General features: G+C 56.0%; 3 protein-coding genes across 3 annotated transcripts; 2 read left to right on the top strand and 1 right to left on the bottom strand.

The window, feature by feature from the left end:
• Positions 1-2,381: 2,381 nt before the first annotated feature.
• Positions 2,382-4,601, top strand: CkaCkLH20_00397 (bacterial transferase hexapeptide; the record flags this gene model as incomplete). The annotated part of the gene is made up of 3 exons (XM_038883117.1): positions 2,382-3,129; positions 3,179-4,479; positions 4,536-4,601. The coding sequence occupies 3 exons, from the start codon at positions 2,382-2,384 to the stop codon at positions 4,599-4,601; spliced, it is 2,115 nt and encodes a 704-aa protein (XP_038751822.1).
• An 831-nt stretch (positions 4,602-5,432) lies between these two features.
• Positions 5,433-7,827, top strand: CkaCkLH20_00396 (uncharacterized protein; the record flags this gene model as incomplete). Its single annotated transcript, XM_038883116.1, has 3 exons — positions 5,433-7,279; positions 7,340-7,700; positions 7,762-7,827. The coding sequence occupies 3 exons, from the start codon at positions 5,433-5,435 to the stop codon at positions 7,825-7,827; spliced, it is 2,274 nt and encodes a 757-aa protein (XP_038751821.1).
• A 2,273-nt stretch (positions 7,828-10,100) lies between these two features.
• On the bottom strand, positions 10,101-11,680 carry CkaCkLH20_00395 (casein kinase i; the record flags this gene model as incomplete). Its single annotated transcript, XM_038883115.1, has 4 exons — positions 10,101-11,117; positions 11,174-11,322; positions 11,378-11,447; positions 11,552-11,680. The coding sequence occupies 4 exons, from the start codon at positions 11,678-11,680 to the stop codon at positions 10,101-10,103; spliced, it is 1,365 nt and encodes a 454-aa protein (XP_038751820.1).
• Between the last annotated feature and the right edge of the window lie 2,171 nt (positions 11,681-13,851).

Genomic DNA, 13,851 nt, shown 5'->3' with positions numbered 1-13,851 from the left:
TGAGGTTCGCTACCACATGATAATAACATATTCCCCTCCCCCCCGTCACACTCACAGTTTCTTGTCATCTCACCCTTTCGCTCATCCCACCCGTCAACATCCGACACCACCTAAACTCTCTTTTCAGCAACCATAGCCTAACTCATCAGGCAGGCCCTTCACACGCGCTGTTCACTGCCTTGCGGGCTACCTTACGCCAGAGGAGGAAGACAAAATTCGAGATACAATTTGGACATTGATTATTGTCCTATTCGCTTCGCAAACTGTCGCTTCATCAAAGAAGCAACTGGGTTGAATTACATTCAACGTTATATCGGCACCTGGAGAAGCGTCCCCTCACCTCTTTTCCCGACAGGCGCAGCATAATCGCGCAAAGCGCTCAAGCGCCGACGACAAAGCAGCCATCATCCCTCGACTCTCGACTCGGACAAACCCCTAAGACGGGAGAGGAAAGGACGAGGCATTCGGGAGAGCAGGCCGGAAGTGACGACCAAGGGACAAGAGGATTGGATTGGAAAGGAAGGAGACGGGACAAGAAAAGAAAGAGACAGGACCGCGGCAAATTATTTCTTCATCCTTTTTTTTTTTGGTTTAATTCTCCGCATCCACAAACCACATCAACAACACGCGCGCCCGCATACACGCATCCAGCCAGCACCGTCGACACTGACGGCATCAACAGACCCCCAGGTCCAGATCATATACAACAGTATTTCTGCCTGGTGCTCTACGCAATTGCGACTGCTACCGCAACTGCAACGCAACGCATCTCACCCACACACCCACCCACACTCCGTTACCCCTTCGCGGTATCCGTAGATCGCAAGCAATCAGCGGAGTAATTGCCCAGGCCCGAACCCCCGACCTGGCTGGACTGGACTGGACTGGACGCAAACACACTTTTGGGGGCCAAGAACAACTACTACGCATGCGATTTATCTGATGCGTCGACGTCTTTCCGAGTAATCGAATCCAACTTGCAGCAATCTTCCATTCATCATCACCATCAGCGGAAAAGCATCGCCTTACCCTCTACGGTCAAAGGCAAATAACTCGAAGCATCCCAATAGGGACTTTTCATGAGAGGGAAGACGTGAGTATGAATCTCTAACGTGTCCCACCCCTCCCCCAAATCATGTCGAGTCTTTCTTAGTTCTGTTTCTCCTCTCTCTCTCGCTCTCTCTTTGCTACTACACTCTTTCTTACATTTTGCCCTCTTTTATTTTTTCATTTTTTCCTCTCTCGTCTTCTAATGGGGGGAGCACCAGAAACTCTCTCGACGGCCTCGAGCTTCCGTCCAGGCCGGAGACACTGGGTCGCCTGTTCCCCCCAATTTCTCTCACACACATTCATACATCAAGGCCTGCACAGCCTCAGGTCTCAGCGGCATCTCTTTCAATTTCTGCCCTTGTCCACCCCCGGGGCGGACAAGACACCGCTCTCGCTCTTGTCGCACGTACCTACCTACTGACGCACGCGCGCACAGCCCAGCAATTAATTCTCCCACGCCCCCCCGCGTACTCAGAAAGACGGCAAGAAGCAGAGCGCGCGAAGAAGGGGGAAAAAAGTCCATAGCTCAAGCTCCCGCGTCCTCCGCGCGCCGCGCATCGTAGTAGCGACAGCGGCACCCGCCAGCGGCATCGGCAAAGTGAGGGTCATCATCTGTTTTGATAGCTGGCAGCTACACCACCACCTCCTTCAGATTTGGCGCGAGGGGTCCAGGGGACAGAGAGGGGAGCACAGCACTGAGGAAAGAAGAGAAGGGAAAAAAAAAAACTTCTTACCCACCCCCCTCGACAACAACGACTCGATCTGGCTGAACCAGAGACCGAGATTCGGTTTCCCTACCTCTCACTTCACCTTTACCTTTCCTCACTGAGAGCTGAGCCGCGCGCACAGAGAGTCTCAACCGCCCCCCTCCAGAAAAACACAACAACCCCACAACTGACAACTATCTGAACACGGAAGACATCGAGGCGCCACTCTGTCTCAAAAAGCTGTTCCCTCACCTCGAAACCCCAGCCCAGCTGCGCTACCGTAGCTGCGACGCTGCCAGGTTCTTCGAGTCGTCTACTGCGGCTCTGGTGCCTCGTTGAGAAGACATTCCCCAAGTCTTTTCTCGGCCCGAATCCCTGATTCTGGCACTGATTGACGCGCGCGCCCTGCACGCACCCGACGGAACCTCATCTCCAATCTCATCTCGCAGCACATTTCCACTTCTGCCGAAGTTCCTTGTTGATTCTTCCCGCACTACGCGACGTTGAATCTGCCGTCATCGTCGCTTGCCGTAGACTTTGTTCTCATTTAACCCCCAACACGGCCTCGGTCGACACCACGCTTCTCCTTCTCCCGCGCCTGATTTGAGGTGCGGCGCTTGAACCATGTCAGCTTTCACCGCCCTTAATGGGGGCTCACCACCAAAGACATCAGAACCCACGAACCAGCCCACCGACGTCAACAGAGCCTCTCCAGACGAGCGCTCCAACGGCACACCTACGCATCCCGAACCCAAACCGTCCACAGCCGCAGAACCCTCGGCGAACCAGAGAGAGAATTGGGCCGGCCCGAGCCAGGATAGATCGCCCTACCATTCCACAAACTACCCCGATGTAGACGGCACCCTCAAGAGAAAGCGTTCAGACTCGCCGCCAAGAAGAGACGTTGCCGTAAATCAACAAGGATCGCCAGAGACATCAAGTCAACTTCACTCTATAGACTCACGTGATCCTTACAGGTCGCCACCAAACGATCCCCGTTCTTACGCTGACCGCGAGGAACGGCGCGAGCATGGTGACTCTTGGTATTCCCAAGAAGCAGGGAACAGGGAGGACCGGAGCTACTATGACGAGCCATCGACTGCGTCAGCCCAAGGCCACCCGGATGAGCAGGTTGGAGAGGCTCTGAGGAGAGCGAACCAGATGGAAAGCCAGGACTACGACGACAACAACAGCCCTGATGGTGACGACAGGGGCATGCCTTACAGCCCGTACACGCCTACAGGTGGCTCTCGTGATCCATCTCTCCAATCAGACCCCAAGAAGAGGAAGCGCAACTTCAGCAACCGAACCAAGACTGGATGCTTGACCTGCCGCAAGAGAAAGAAGAAGTGTGACGAGCAAAAGCCTGAGTGTAAGTCCCGTTTCTGTCCCTACTGCCCGTGATACTAATGAACTCACAGGTAGCAACTGCATCCGCGGTGGCTTCATCTGTGCAGGATACCCGCCTCAGCGCAATGCTGGTTGGCAGAAGCCCGATAACAAAGCTGCAGCCATTCCATTGGAGTCCAAAGACCCCAGTTACGTTCCTCCTGGTGCCTACGGTATGCCTCAGACCCAACCACCTCCAGTGCAGCCCGCAGCCCAGCCTATAGCCCAGCCCCAGCCTCAGCACCCGCAAGCTCCTTATGGCACCCAGCCTGCCGTTGGACAAAGGCGCGAGCCTTTGCCTCCCTATCGAGGACAACCGCTGAGGATAGATACTCCTCAAGGCCGACCCATACAGGTGGACGACGAACGGCAGACTGCGTCGACGTTATCGGCCTCGGTGGTATCTAACCCGCTATCCGGCTCGACGTTGACGCCCTCGACGATTCCAAGCGCGAACAGTGCTATCGGTCCCGACAACCACTTGTCGCCAAACAAACATCATTACGCCTTTCCCGTAAACCAGGGCCAGTCTCAGCAATCACCTTACGGCGAACGAAAGGAGTTCCAGCGCGTCCCGCCCCTGCACGACATCAGCAGGACCGCAAACGATCCCGACACCCCTCATCCGGCCCCAATGTTGCCCCAGATCAAAATCTTGCAACCAACGAGATCGAACAGCCCGACGTCTCAACCGCCAGCCACGAGTAACGTCCAGGTCGCGGCGCAGTTAGCTCTCTCCCACACCCAATTTTCTCCCAACAATCGGATCAGGACGCAGAAGGAAGAGATGCTTCTAGGCAGACAATACTTCCCCTTCGACAAAGAGCTCGTTCTCGAACGCGAGCGATGCAACGCAGCCTGCTGGCGCTTCAACAACTCCACGAACCCCAACAACGGTGTCTCCCCTGCTGAACGGGCACGCCTCTTCCGCGAGATTCTCCAGCCGCGCGACCCCGTTCTCTCCCCGCCGAATGCCTCCCCAGTGAGCAATATTGGCCGCGTTGGCGAGAATGCCGTAGTAGAGGCGCCTTTCCACTGCGACTACGGCTACAACATCACCATCGGACAGAACGTCTACATCGGCCGCAACTGCACAATCCTCGATTCCTGCGAGGTCAAGATTGGCGATAACTGCTCCATCAGTCCCAACGTCAGCATCTTCACGACTAAGATGTCGGTAGACCCCAAGAGGCGACAGGGTAGCAAGGGCCCGCTGATGGGCGCCCCAGTCACCATCGAGCAAGACTGCTGGATTGGCGGAGGGGTTATCATCCTGCCTGGGGTGACTATTGCGAAAGGAAGCACCGTTGGCGCCGGCTCGCTCGTTACTCGGGTATGTTCTGATCTACTTGATATCTTTGAGAACGTCTTAACTGATTTTCGCCGCAGGATGTCCCACAATTCACCGTTGTCGTCGGTAGCCCTGCCACGGTTTGCCGCGGCATTGGCTCTTGAGAGCCGTCACTTGTTTGCTTTAACCTGCGTCTCTGCCTCGCTGCTATGATACCCAGCTTATAACACAACAGTCGTGTGTACAAAAGCGTGTGTATTTCTTTAATCTGCCTGTTTTCAGTATTTTTCACAGTTTTCTTTTCGAGCCAAGCGCACGGAGCAAAGGGGACAAAATCCAAAAGAACCTGGCGTTTTCTTAATAATATGGTTTCCTGTTTTTCTTTCCATCGTAAGAAACAAGCAGCTTCGGCGTCCGTCAGAAGGATGGATCCGTGTGGACATATTATACACGCAAGAGGGGAGGACGAGGAGGAGAGGCGGTTTAGCTCTGGCAGCTATTGGCGGAGCGGATGGACTGGTTTTATCCGGGGAGGGCTGGAGAGAGTGGAGGGGGGTCTTGTTGAGATGAATAGGGTAGTAGCTTGGTGTGGCAATGAAGTCGAATGAAGCTACGATATTGATGGGCAAAGTGCAAAGTGCTCTAGATCTACTACCGTGACAGGAACCTCAAAAGAACCGTGAAAGAAGCTATTTCCCAAAATGGAAGGTACTAACTCCGGGATATCCCCGACTAACACGCACGCGAGGGCGTCTATCATTCCTTCGATGACGACGAGCCCCGGAGTTTAGTGCCTAGCCGACTCACTCCTTCAACCTCAATCTCTGGCGGAATCAATACTGTCCCAAAGCCCGCGTCCTCTCCGTCACACACAAGTTCAACCGTCTGAGATCACTGGACGGAGCCGTCAAACCAGATCGGGAAGTCTTCCGTCCCACCTCCTCCACCGGGTCCCCTCCACCGAAACTGACTCGGCCGAGATCTCTTTACCCACAATGTCAGACATCGCCCAATTCACCTCCGTCTTCCGCGCCCACACGCTCTCCGATCAACAGCGGAGAGTGACCAAGCGCAACCGCCAGCCCGTCTCGTGCTCGGCCTGCCGCTCTCGCAAGCTGAAATGCGACCGCGCGCAGCCATGCGGCGCTTGCACCAGGCGCGGAGACGCGCACGCGTGCAGATTCGGGCCCAAAGTGGCTGGCCAGCATACAGCTGTCTCAAACAACGGCAAGGAAACCCGTGCTTCTGCTCCCGCTCCCGTAGCAGCCCAAAATCCAAGTCATGATGGTGTGGGAGAGCCGCAGAAACAGCCTCGCCAGGAGGTCCAACTCCGTCTCCAGAAGCTGGAAGACATGGTCCAGGACCTGGTCCGGCGGGGATCGGGCCCGTCCAAAGACCGCTGCGCACCTCCGGATATACCCGCCCAAGCCGGCCCGACACCGACTGACTCGGACCCCGGCCGCGACGAACATTCCCCGCCCCCGGCGCCGGTCGATGGGGAAGAGGCCTACTACGGCGCCACTCACTGGTCCGCACTGCTCCACCACATCCGCGAGATCCAGACGGCCCTCGAACCAGACCACACGGTACCCCCTGAACAACCACCGGGAACCGCCGCCTGCTCCATCGGTCCGGACTTCCTATTCGGCGCCGTGCCCCCCTCCATCACCATCCAAGACGTCCTCGCCAGTCTGCCCCCGCGACAAGACACCGACAGACTGCTCAGCATCTACTTCCGCGCCCGCTTCACGGCCGTCCCCTTCATCCACACCGGCCGCTTCCAGCGCGAGTGCGAGGCCTTCTGGGCGAACCCCGACGGCGCCAGCTTCCTCTGGATCAGCATCCTCTTCTCCATCATCACCACCGCGACCGTCATCATCAGGGGCAAAGGCCCCGCCGAGGCGCTCGGCCTGAGCAGCAGCTCCCTGCAAGAGCCTTCGGCCTACAGCGGCCGCGCGGTGCAGTGCCTCGTCAAGGGGAACTACCTCGCGGCCAAGACGTACTCCGTCGAGGCGACGCTCCTCGTCGCCTACACCCGCAACATCGCCAGCAGAGACCACGACCCCGTCATGTGGAACATGTTCGGCGTCGCGACCAGGCTCGCCCAGCGCAGGGGCTACCACCTGGAGCCCAGGCACCTCTCGTACGACGTCTCGCCCTTCGACGCCGAGATGCGCCGCCGCACGTGGTTCTACTGCGAGACCTTCGACCTCCTCCTCTCCTTCCAGCTCGGCATGCCGCCCATCATCCACGAGGGCGAGAGCGACGCCCTCGGCCCGGGGAACCACCCCGACGAGGACTTCGACGAGACGACGGTCTCCATGCCGCCGCCGCGTCCGGCGCTGGACCCGTCCCCCATGCTGTACTACAACCAGAAGTCGAAACTCTGCCGCATCCTCAGGCGGGTGATCCGGCACGCGCTGTCGCCCTCGGAGCCCGCGTACGCCGAGACCCGCGCGCTGGACGAGGCCCTGCACGCCTGGCGCGCGGGGTTGCCGGCGTGCCTCGCCGTCAGGCCCATCCGGTCCACGGGCTTCTCGGAGCAGAACTACACCATCATGCACCGGCTGATGCTGGAGCTCATGTTCAGCAAGGCGCTGTGCGTGCTGCACCGTCGGTACCTGAGCCGGGACAAGAAGGAAGCGTGTTACGCGGGTTCGAGGGAGACGTGTCGGCGGGCGGCGTTGAGAGTGCTGGAGCTGCACGAGGAGTTTGACCGCGAGGCGAGCCCGGGGGGGAGGTTGTTTGAGGATCGGTATATGCTGAGCAGTCTGGCCTTGCACGATTTCATGATTGCGGCGATGGTGGTTGCTTTGGACCTGAACGAGTCCGCGGATACCGGGTATGTTGCGATGAGGAGAGAGTTGGGATCGAGAGTGGACTGCTGACTTCAGGTGTTCAGTGACGAGGACTACGAGAGGAAGATGAACGCTCTCAGGACGGCGGCGAGGATTTGGGATGGTCGGTCCAATTGCTCGAGGGATGCGAGATATGCCGCGGCGGTTTTGAGGGCGATGTTGCGCCGGTTGAGCCGCCGGGAGATGACGACGATGAACGTGGAGGGAGGGACCACGACAACGGCCTCGGGAGTACCCTTGGATCCTGCGATCACCACTTTTGGAGACTTGCCCGCGTCTGACGTCGGCTTCGTGGACGTGGCCCCTGGGTTGGGTGGGCTGCAGGGCGTGGATATGTTTCCGGGCGACTCTGTCGACTTCATGACCCTCGACAATGCTCTCAATGACCCTGTTAACCTGGACTGGGTGAGCTTCATGCGTACCCTTTATCGTCTTCAAGGATAGAGCTCGCTGACGTGTTTGACAGACTTTGTTGGATCAGTACCTGTCCAAAGCCCCCAACGGGGAGCTTTCGATGGACTTATCGATGTGATGATTTTGATTCAAGCCAGGATTCGGCGTTGTAAGAGAAGTCTCATATTGCCACTGGATGACATTAGTAGAAGTGACGCGGGGCCGAATAGACAAACAGACTCATCCGAGGTCTTGCAACCGGCAAGGGGAAGAGACTTGGAAACGAGGCAAAGGCCAGACGCCCCGCACGAGAGGAAGGTCTCTGGCGATACATCATGTTGGACAGCTCGACTTACCAGACTTCAGCATTTATTCTCCATCTTAGGCACAGTACCGGGAGCATGATGGCCGTTCGATCTTGTAGAATGAGCATGGAACCCAGAATATAGAATGAGGGATAGACCTCTTTAATGTTGTCCGCAGATGGAATAATACTACCTATAATAAACAAACACCAATCGTGGTAGAAACGGAACGTAATTCCACCAAACTACTGCGCTGGGCCACGAACTCATGTAGCTGATATGACAAGGCAAGCTGGCGCACACTCCATATGAAGCACTGGAGACACCTGCGTCGTAGAATGCAGAAACGTGCAAATCAACCTTATACAAGAACATCCACCCCTCACGACGATGCAGGAGGTCATCGAATTGTGCCTGCGAGACCTGTGCACAGCATCGAATCGCAACACAACCTGCACCCTCCGCCCGAGAGTTGGAAGAAGGAAAAAAGCGGAAATGAGATCATTACACCCTCGTCCGTGGGACCCGGGAGTCGTGACTTCGCTTGAAAGATGATCTACCTCCGCTCCGCCTCCTTTTCTTTCCCCCCTTCTTCCTTGAACCCCGGGACGTTCCGGACGATCTGAGTTCTCATCGGCCAAATCAAATCGAAGCGAATTGTTATATTTCCCGTACCGAAGTGCCGCTCTTTCGGGGACGCGGACTCTGCAGGTACGCCGTTGACATTCGTTGGTGGTTGATCGTCTCGGTCCCCAGATCGAACTGTAAATGGAAACATCCGAAATGTGATTTGTTCATGGATATGAATCAAGTATGAATGTTGCTCAGTTCCCGCCGTTCTGTTCAACCCTGGCCATGGCATCCGTACGCGGCTCACAGATTCGACTGTGGGTGGTTCCGACTCAGAGAGAAGGGAGGTAGACGAGGACCACGACCTTTCGTGGTCTTATTCTTACTTCCATGAATGCCATCGTAGTGCGTTGGTGTCCCGCAATCCTTTTCATGCCATTCTGGTTCTCTTGATGTGCAGGTCTGAAAGTCAACCTCATCAACGTAAGACCTGGCGATGATGGCCAAGGGGAGGTTCTAGAGATACACAAGCAAGATGAAGTACCTATATTGTGTATGAAATGCCAGTTGCGACTTTTCTTACTCCTAAGAGTAGACATTGTTTGTTCTATGATCAAAGACTCTCCGGGCTCAATTTGCAAAGGCATTGTCACCCACTTTCACATTCCTTGGTACAGGAATGAGGTAGTCAGGCTCAATCACAAATAAGGGAGCAAGTGTCACATTGTGAGGTCTCAGTTTTCAAGAGTTATCAATCTTGTGTTCAAGTAGTGTAAAGTTTCATGTCCATTGTATCCCTTCTCTCTGTCTATCGGCCTCCACACAACTACTCTCACAACAACTCTCCTTTAGCTCTCCACCACCTGTTGTCATTGACCTCCCCAACAGCGCATTCGCCTCAAGCTGCCCCTGCACGGCCAGCCCTATTATCAACTCAACGAAAACGTGCCGCAGAACCCTGACCCAATGCTAAACCCCTGCAACCGCCCTGCGCCGTGCTGCGCTGTACATTATCAAGTTGTATGTTTTTTGTTTCTCTCCTTAGAAACAGAAATTTCTTAGTTCAAGAAGGTCCCAATCCCCAAGTCGAGAGTTCCATGCCAGTGATTTTATGATGCCCCGAAAAGAATCCGGAAAAAAAGAGGACGTCATTGCGCGGGTGAAGAAAAAACCGGAAAGAAAGGCTTGTGTTCGTCATTATCCCGGAATAGCCAGTGATGCTCTGTGCTACTCCGTGGTCGTCATGCGGAAAAAAAGTGTAGCTTGAGGAGGAAAAGAGTCGTCGGAAGGAGATGAAGAATGGCGGACAAAGGGGAGTGGCGTGGTTGCCAGAGTCGTCAGCTACCTCAGGTGTGGCCGCCTGAGATCATTCATACATCGATCCGACGTCTGGCGTATGTTTGTCCAGTGGGCAGCTATATAGTAGACAAGCAGCTGTCTTTGCTGCCATGATTGCAACACGAACAAAAGCAGAGTCTAAGATGTTCCTAACCTGCATTGTCGTCAGTCGTTTGAATCGAGTCGAGGGAAGTAGATATCACATACCGCAGCAAAGAACCTTCATGAACTTTTGGAAGCCTGTCGGCTGGGGCTCAGCAGGACGGCCGTTAGGCTGGGCCTGCTGTTGGTTCATTGGCGTCTGTTGAGGGACGTTCTGGGGAAGGTTGCGGTTGCTGTTCTGAAACTGGGCCTGAGTTGAGCCGGTGGGGGTGGCCATGTCCCGAAGACCCCCGACTCCGCTGCCCCGTTGCGCGTTCAAGGCGCCTGGGGCGTTTTGCTGACCTCTCGATTTCGCCATCTGCTTGATCGGAGAAGGAGGCGGGGGTTGCGCGGCGTTTAAACGGCTGACCGTAAGGTTCTGTGCCTGGTTGTGGGGTGTCGAAGCACCGCCCCGATGGCCGCTGTGCAGTTCCATCTGGGACGGGCCGGGTCGGGCATTTGGGTTGTGCAGGTAGTTGGGGTTGTGTCCCTTCATCGCTTCCCATCCCTTGCCCGAGTCCTTGGAAATCTTCATCCAGTCATATTCGCCGTCCTCGACCTCGCCGGTGTTCTTCAGCGCCTGAGTGAAGAGCTCGCGGAGGTAGTCGTAGTCGGGGGTGTCCTCGAATCCGAGGTTTCGCACGTAGGTGAGGTACTTGTTGAACTCTTCGGGGAAGCCTTCGCACAAGTCCTTGATGGGGGTGGTCTGCTTCTTCTCGCCGATCTTCTCATACTTCTGCTTGTTCGTGGCAGCCTTCAGACCTTGCCAGGGGAGACCACCGCGCAGGAAATACATGAAAACGTGGCCGAGGGCCTCGAGATCGTCGCGTCGGGATTGTTCGCGGCCGAGATGGGTGTTGATACTCATATATCTGGCAGTGCCGGAGAGGGACTTTCGCTCGCGGTAGGGGATGTGTTGCTTCGTCTTAGGGTCGCGGTACTGCTTCGCCATGCCGAAATCAACAACGTGAATGACATTGGCCGCCTTAGTGCCTGGTCTGCCGATCAAAAAGTTGTCGGGCTTGATGTCGCGGTAGATGAGGTTCTTCTCGTGGATGGTTTGCACCCTCGACAACTGGTTTCAAGTCAGTCTCTCGCTATTCCGAGGAGCCGGGTGGTAGGTGCGCATACCATCTGCTTGGCAACCATAACAACAGTCTTGATGGTGAACCTTCTTCCGCAGTGATCGAAAAGATCCTCGAGGGAGGGGCCGAGCAGGTCGATGACCAGGATGTTATGCAGACCCTCCTGTCCGAAGTAGTAGACGTTGGGGATGCCGGCTGGAAAGATTGTCAGCAATGCATCGGCCGGCACGTGCAATGGGGGAAAACTCACGGCATCCTACGAGAATCTTGTACGTGCGGTACTCATCTCGCAATTGGGGGGCATCACTCTTACGCGGCTCCTGCAGGAAATACAAAATTAGTGATTTATTTCGGGAATGGCAGAGCCACAGCGAGGCGACGAGCGACGCGGTGACGGACGGGTTGAGCGAAGTCGGCGACGTACGAATTTGATGGCGACCTGCTGGTTGTTCAGGAGGTTGGTGCCCTCGAAAATGACACCGAAAGAGCCCTCTCCAATCTTCTTTCCGACGCGATAGTGGACGCCCACGACGTTGCTAGACGAGGATGCCATCGCGTTCGAGGGGCCGTCCTGTTACGGACGAAGGTGTCGAGAGGCGTGACGTTTGGGGGTCGTTCACTCGATGTCGGGATCGTTCTCGTTTCGCTCGGGTGCGAAGAAAAGGGGGGAGATTGAAAAGACGATATCTGCAAAAATGATTTCGACGCGGTCAGCTATGTTTGAAGGGTCCGCAAGCCCATTTGGGCCGACTTTTCGGTGGGCGAAATCAGTTCGACGGAAATGGATGGGGGTGTGTGGTGTGGTTGCTAGGTAGGAGAGAGGTTTTGGGAGGAAGGATGGATGGGGAAGAGAATGGACGGATTTTGGGGCAGAGAGACGGATGGCAGTCGCAGACGAGTGATTACAGTGGGTAATCCGCCCCCGGGACCACATGTGCTAAGGTAGTCGGGGAGTGCGAATGGGAATGGGAATGGGAATGGAAGGTACGAAGGAAACGGGATGGGCTGGACCGGGCTCTGGGCTGCTGAGGTGCTGACGCTCCACTGCTACTGGCAGAAACGGCCCACTGCCGGCGGTGCAGTGCAAATGGACCTGATGTTTTGGTGCTGTGCTGCAGTCTGGCAGCTGGAGCTTGGGGTGGGCAGCTGCTGAACGGTGCTGTTGGCTCGGTGCCGGGCCGGACTGGGCTGGGCTGGGTTGTGGGCACCAACGTCCTAAGGCAGGCACACGAATCGCCAGCACACAACAGCCGTGGCCTGAGGCCCAAGTCGAAGCTGAAATCTTTCCCAGGGTCTGCAATTGCTTATTGCAGGGAACAGCGGTGCAGGGGACGGTTTTGCGTGAGGTGAGGTGCATGTTTGTGTGCTGAGCCAAATGCAAATGCAGATGCAGGCAATGGAAGTCGTCGAGTTGTGCAGCCGGGCGGGTGGGTGCAGCAGCGACGCTGCTGGACTGGGTACAGAAACTGGTTCTTACTCACCTCGATGATTGATGGATGTCGTCGATTGTTTTCGCTCCCGTCTTCCTTGGTCCGAGTGACCTATTTCTGTCCTTTTACCGCCGCAGCTTGCTGGTGCCTGTCGTCGATAAGGCAGCTTCCTTCCAAAGTTCGATCCAATCCAATCCAATGTTTCCTGCTCCCGTTCGGTGCCCGATGGATTGACTTGTCTCGGGGGGGGCAGAAGGGAGGCGGTGCGAGGGCTGAGTCGTATCTCGCCGTTGTCGGATTGCCGTTGAATCGTCTCCGATCGAGGCTTGTCGCGGCGAGGAGGAGCGATTGGCGGGAGCCGGAGAGGGGGAAAGGGAAAGAAAAAAGGGAAAAGGAAAAAGGTCGGCGTGGGTGGGAGAAGGCAGCAATTAGCTGGAGAAAAAGAGGCACTTCGTCTGCCCGGCAAAGGGTGTCGTCAACGGCTCAAGATGAAATTGCAAGCGACGCCTCAACTCCTTACCACCAAAATTACGCTGTACCGTTCACCGCGGTCCGTACTTCACTTTCAGTGGGAGAGAAGGGGTCAGATCAGGTCCGGGTCACTGTCATGGTCCAGGTCAAGGTCAAGGTCAAGGGCCAGGTTTAGGTACCTAGGCCTGGGTTGCAGGCGGTCCAGGGCCAGGTTTGAAAGTGAGCGGTACGGAGTACGGATACTGAAGAGAGCCACCAACTTTCAACTTTGCGGGTGGCCGCTGACCGTCCAAGGGGATTGGGTCTAATTTCAATCGACGAGGGGTCCGGCGCGGGATGGCACTGGCACGGCGAGTGAAAAGGAGCTTGAGCCTGTAGAGGTCACGGTCCTCGGATAGGATTGGAGGAAGAAGAGATAATATCATATAAAACTACCTTACAGATAGGTATTTGCCTCAACAATTGGATCGACTGTACCGCGGTTGATAGAACAGCAAACTTGCAGGTACGGCCGCCCCGAGTGGTCTGCCGGGCAATGCTGGCTCGGGAGCCCTCCGGACGGTCTTCTACTGAAATTGAGTGGTGAGTGGTGAGAATCAACCAACTCTGATCCAATGTGACCTGTGCCTGTCCTGAGCTGAGTCCTGACCAGCCTGACAGAGACGAGCCGACATCGAAAGCACAGACCATCGGATGGCAGAGGCGTCCCACTTCACAAAGGGGGAAAAAGCAGTAGTGCCTGAGGCTATTGACCAGTGAGAGTTGGACAATCGAGTACGTACCGAGGAGTTGATCCACTTGGGTCAGGTACGCGCGCAATGTA

Source organism: Colletotrichum karsti (genome assembly GCF_011947395.1).
Source record: "Colletotrichum karsti strain CkLH20 chromosome Unknown Scaffold1, whole genome shotgun sequence".
Lineage (NCBI taxonomy): Eukaryota > Fungi > Ascomycota > Sordariomycetes > Glomerellales > Glomerellaceae > Colletotrichum > Colletotrichum karsti.
Note: the sequence above shows the minus strand (reverse complement) of the source record. Positions and strands in the feature narration are given on the sequence as shown.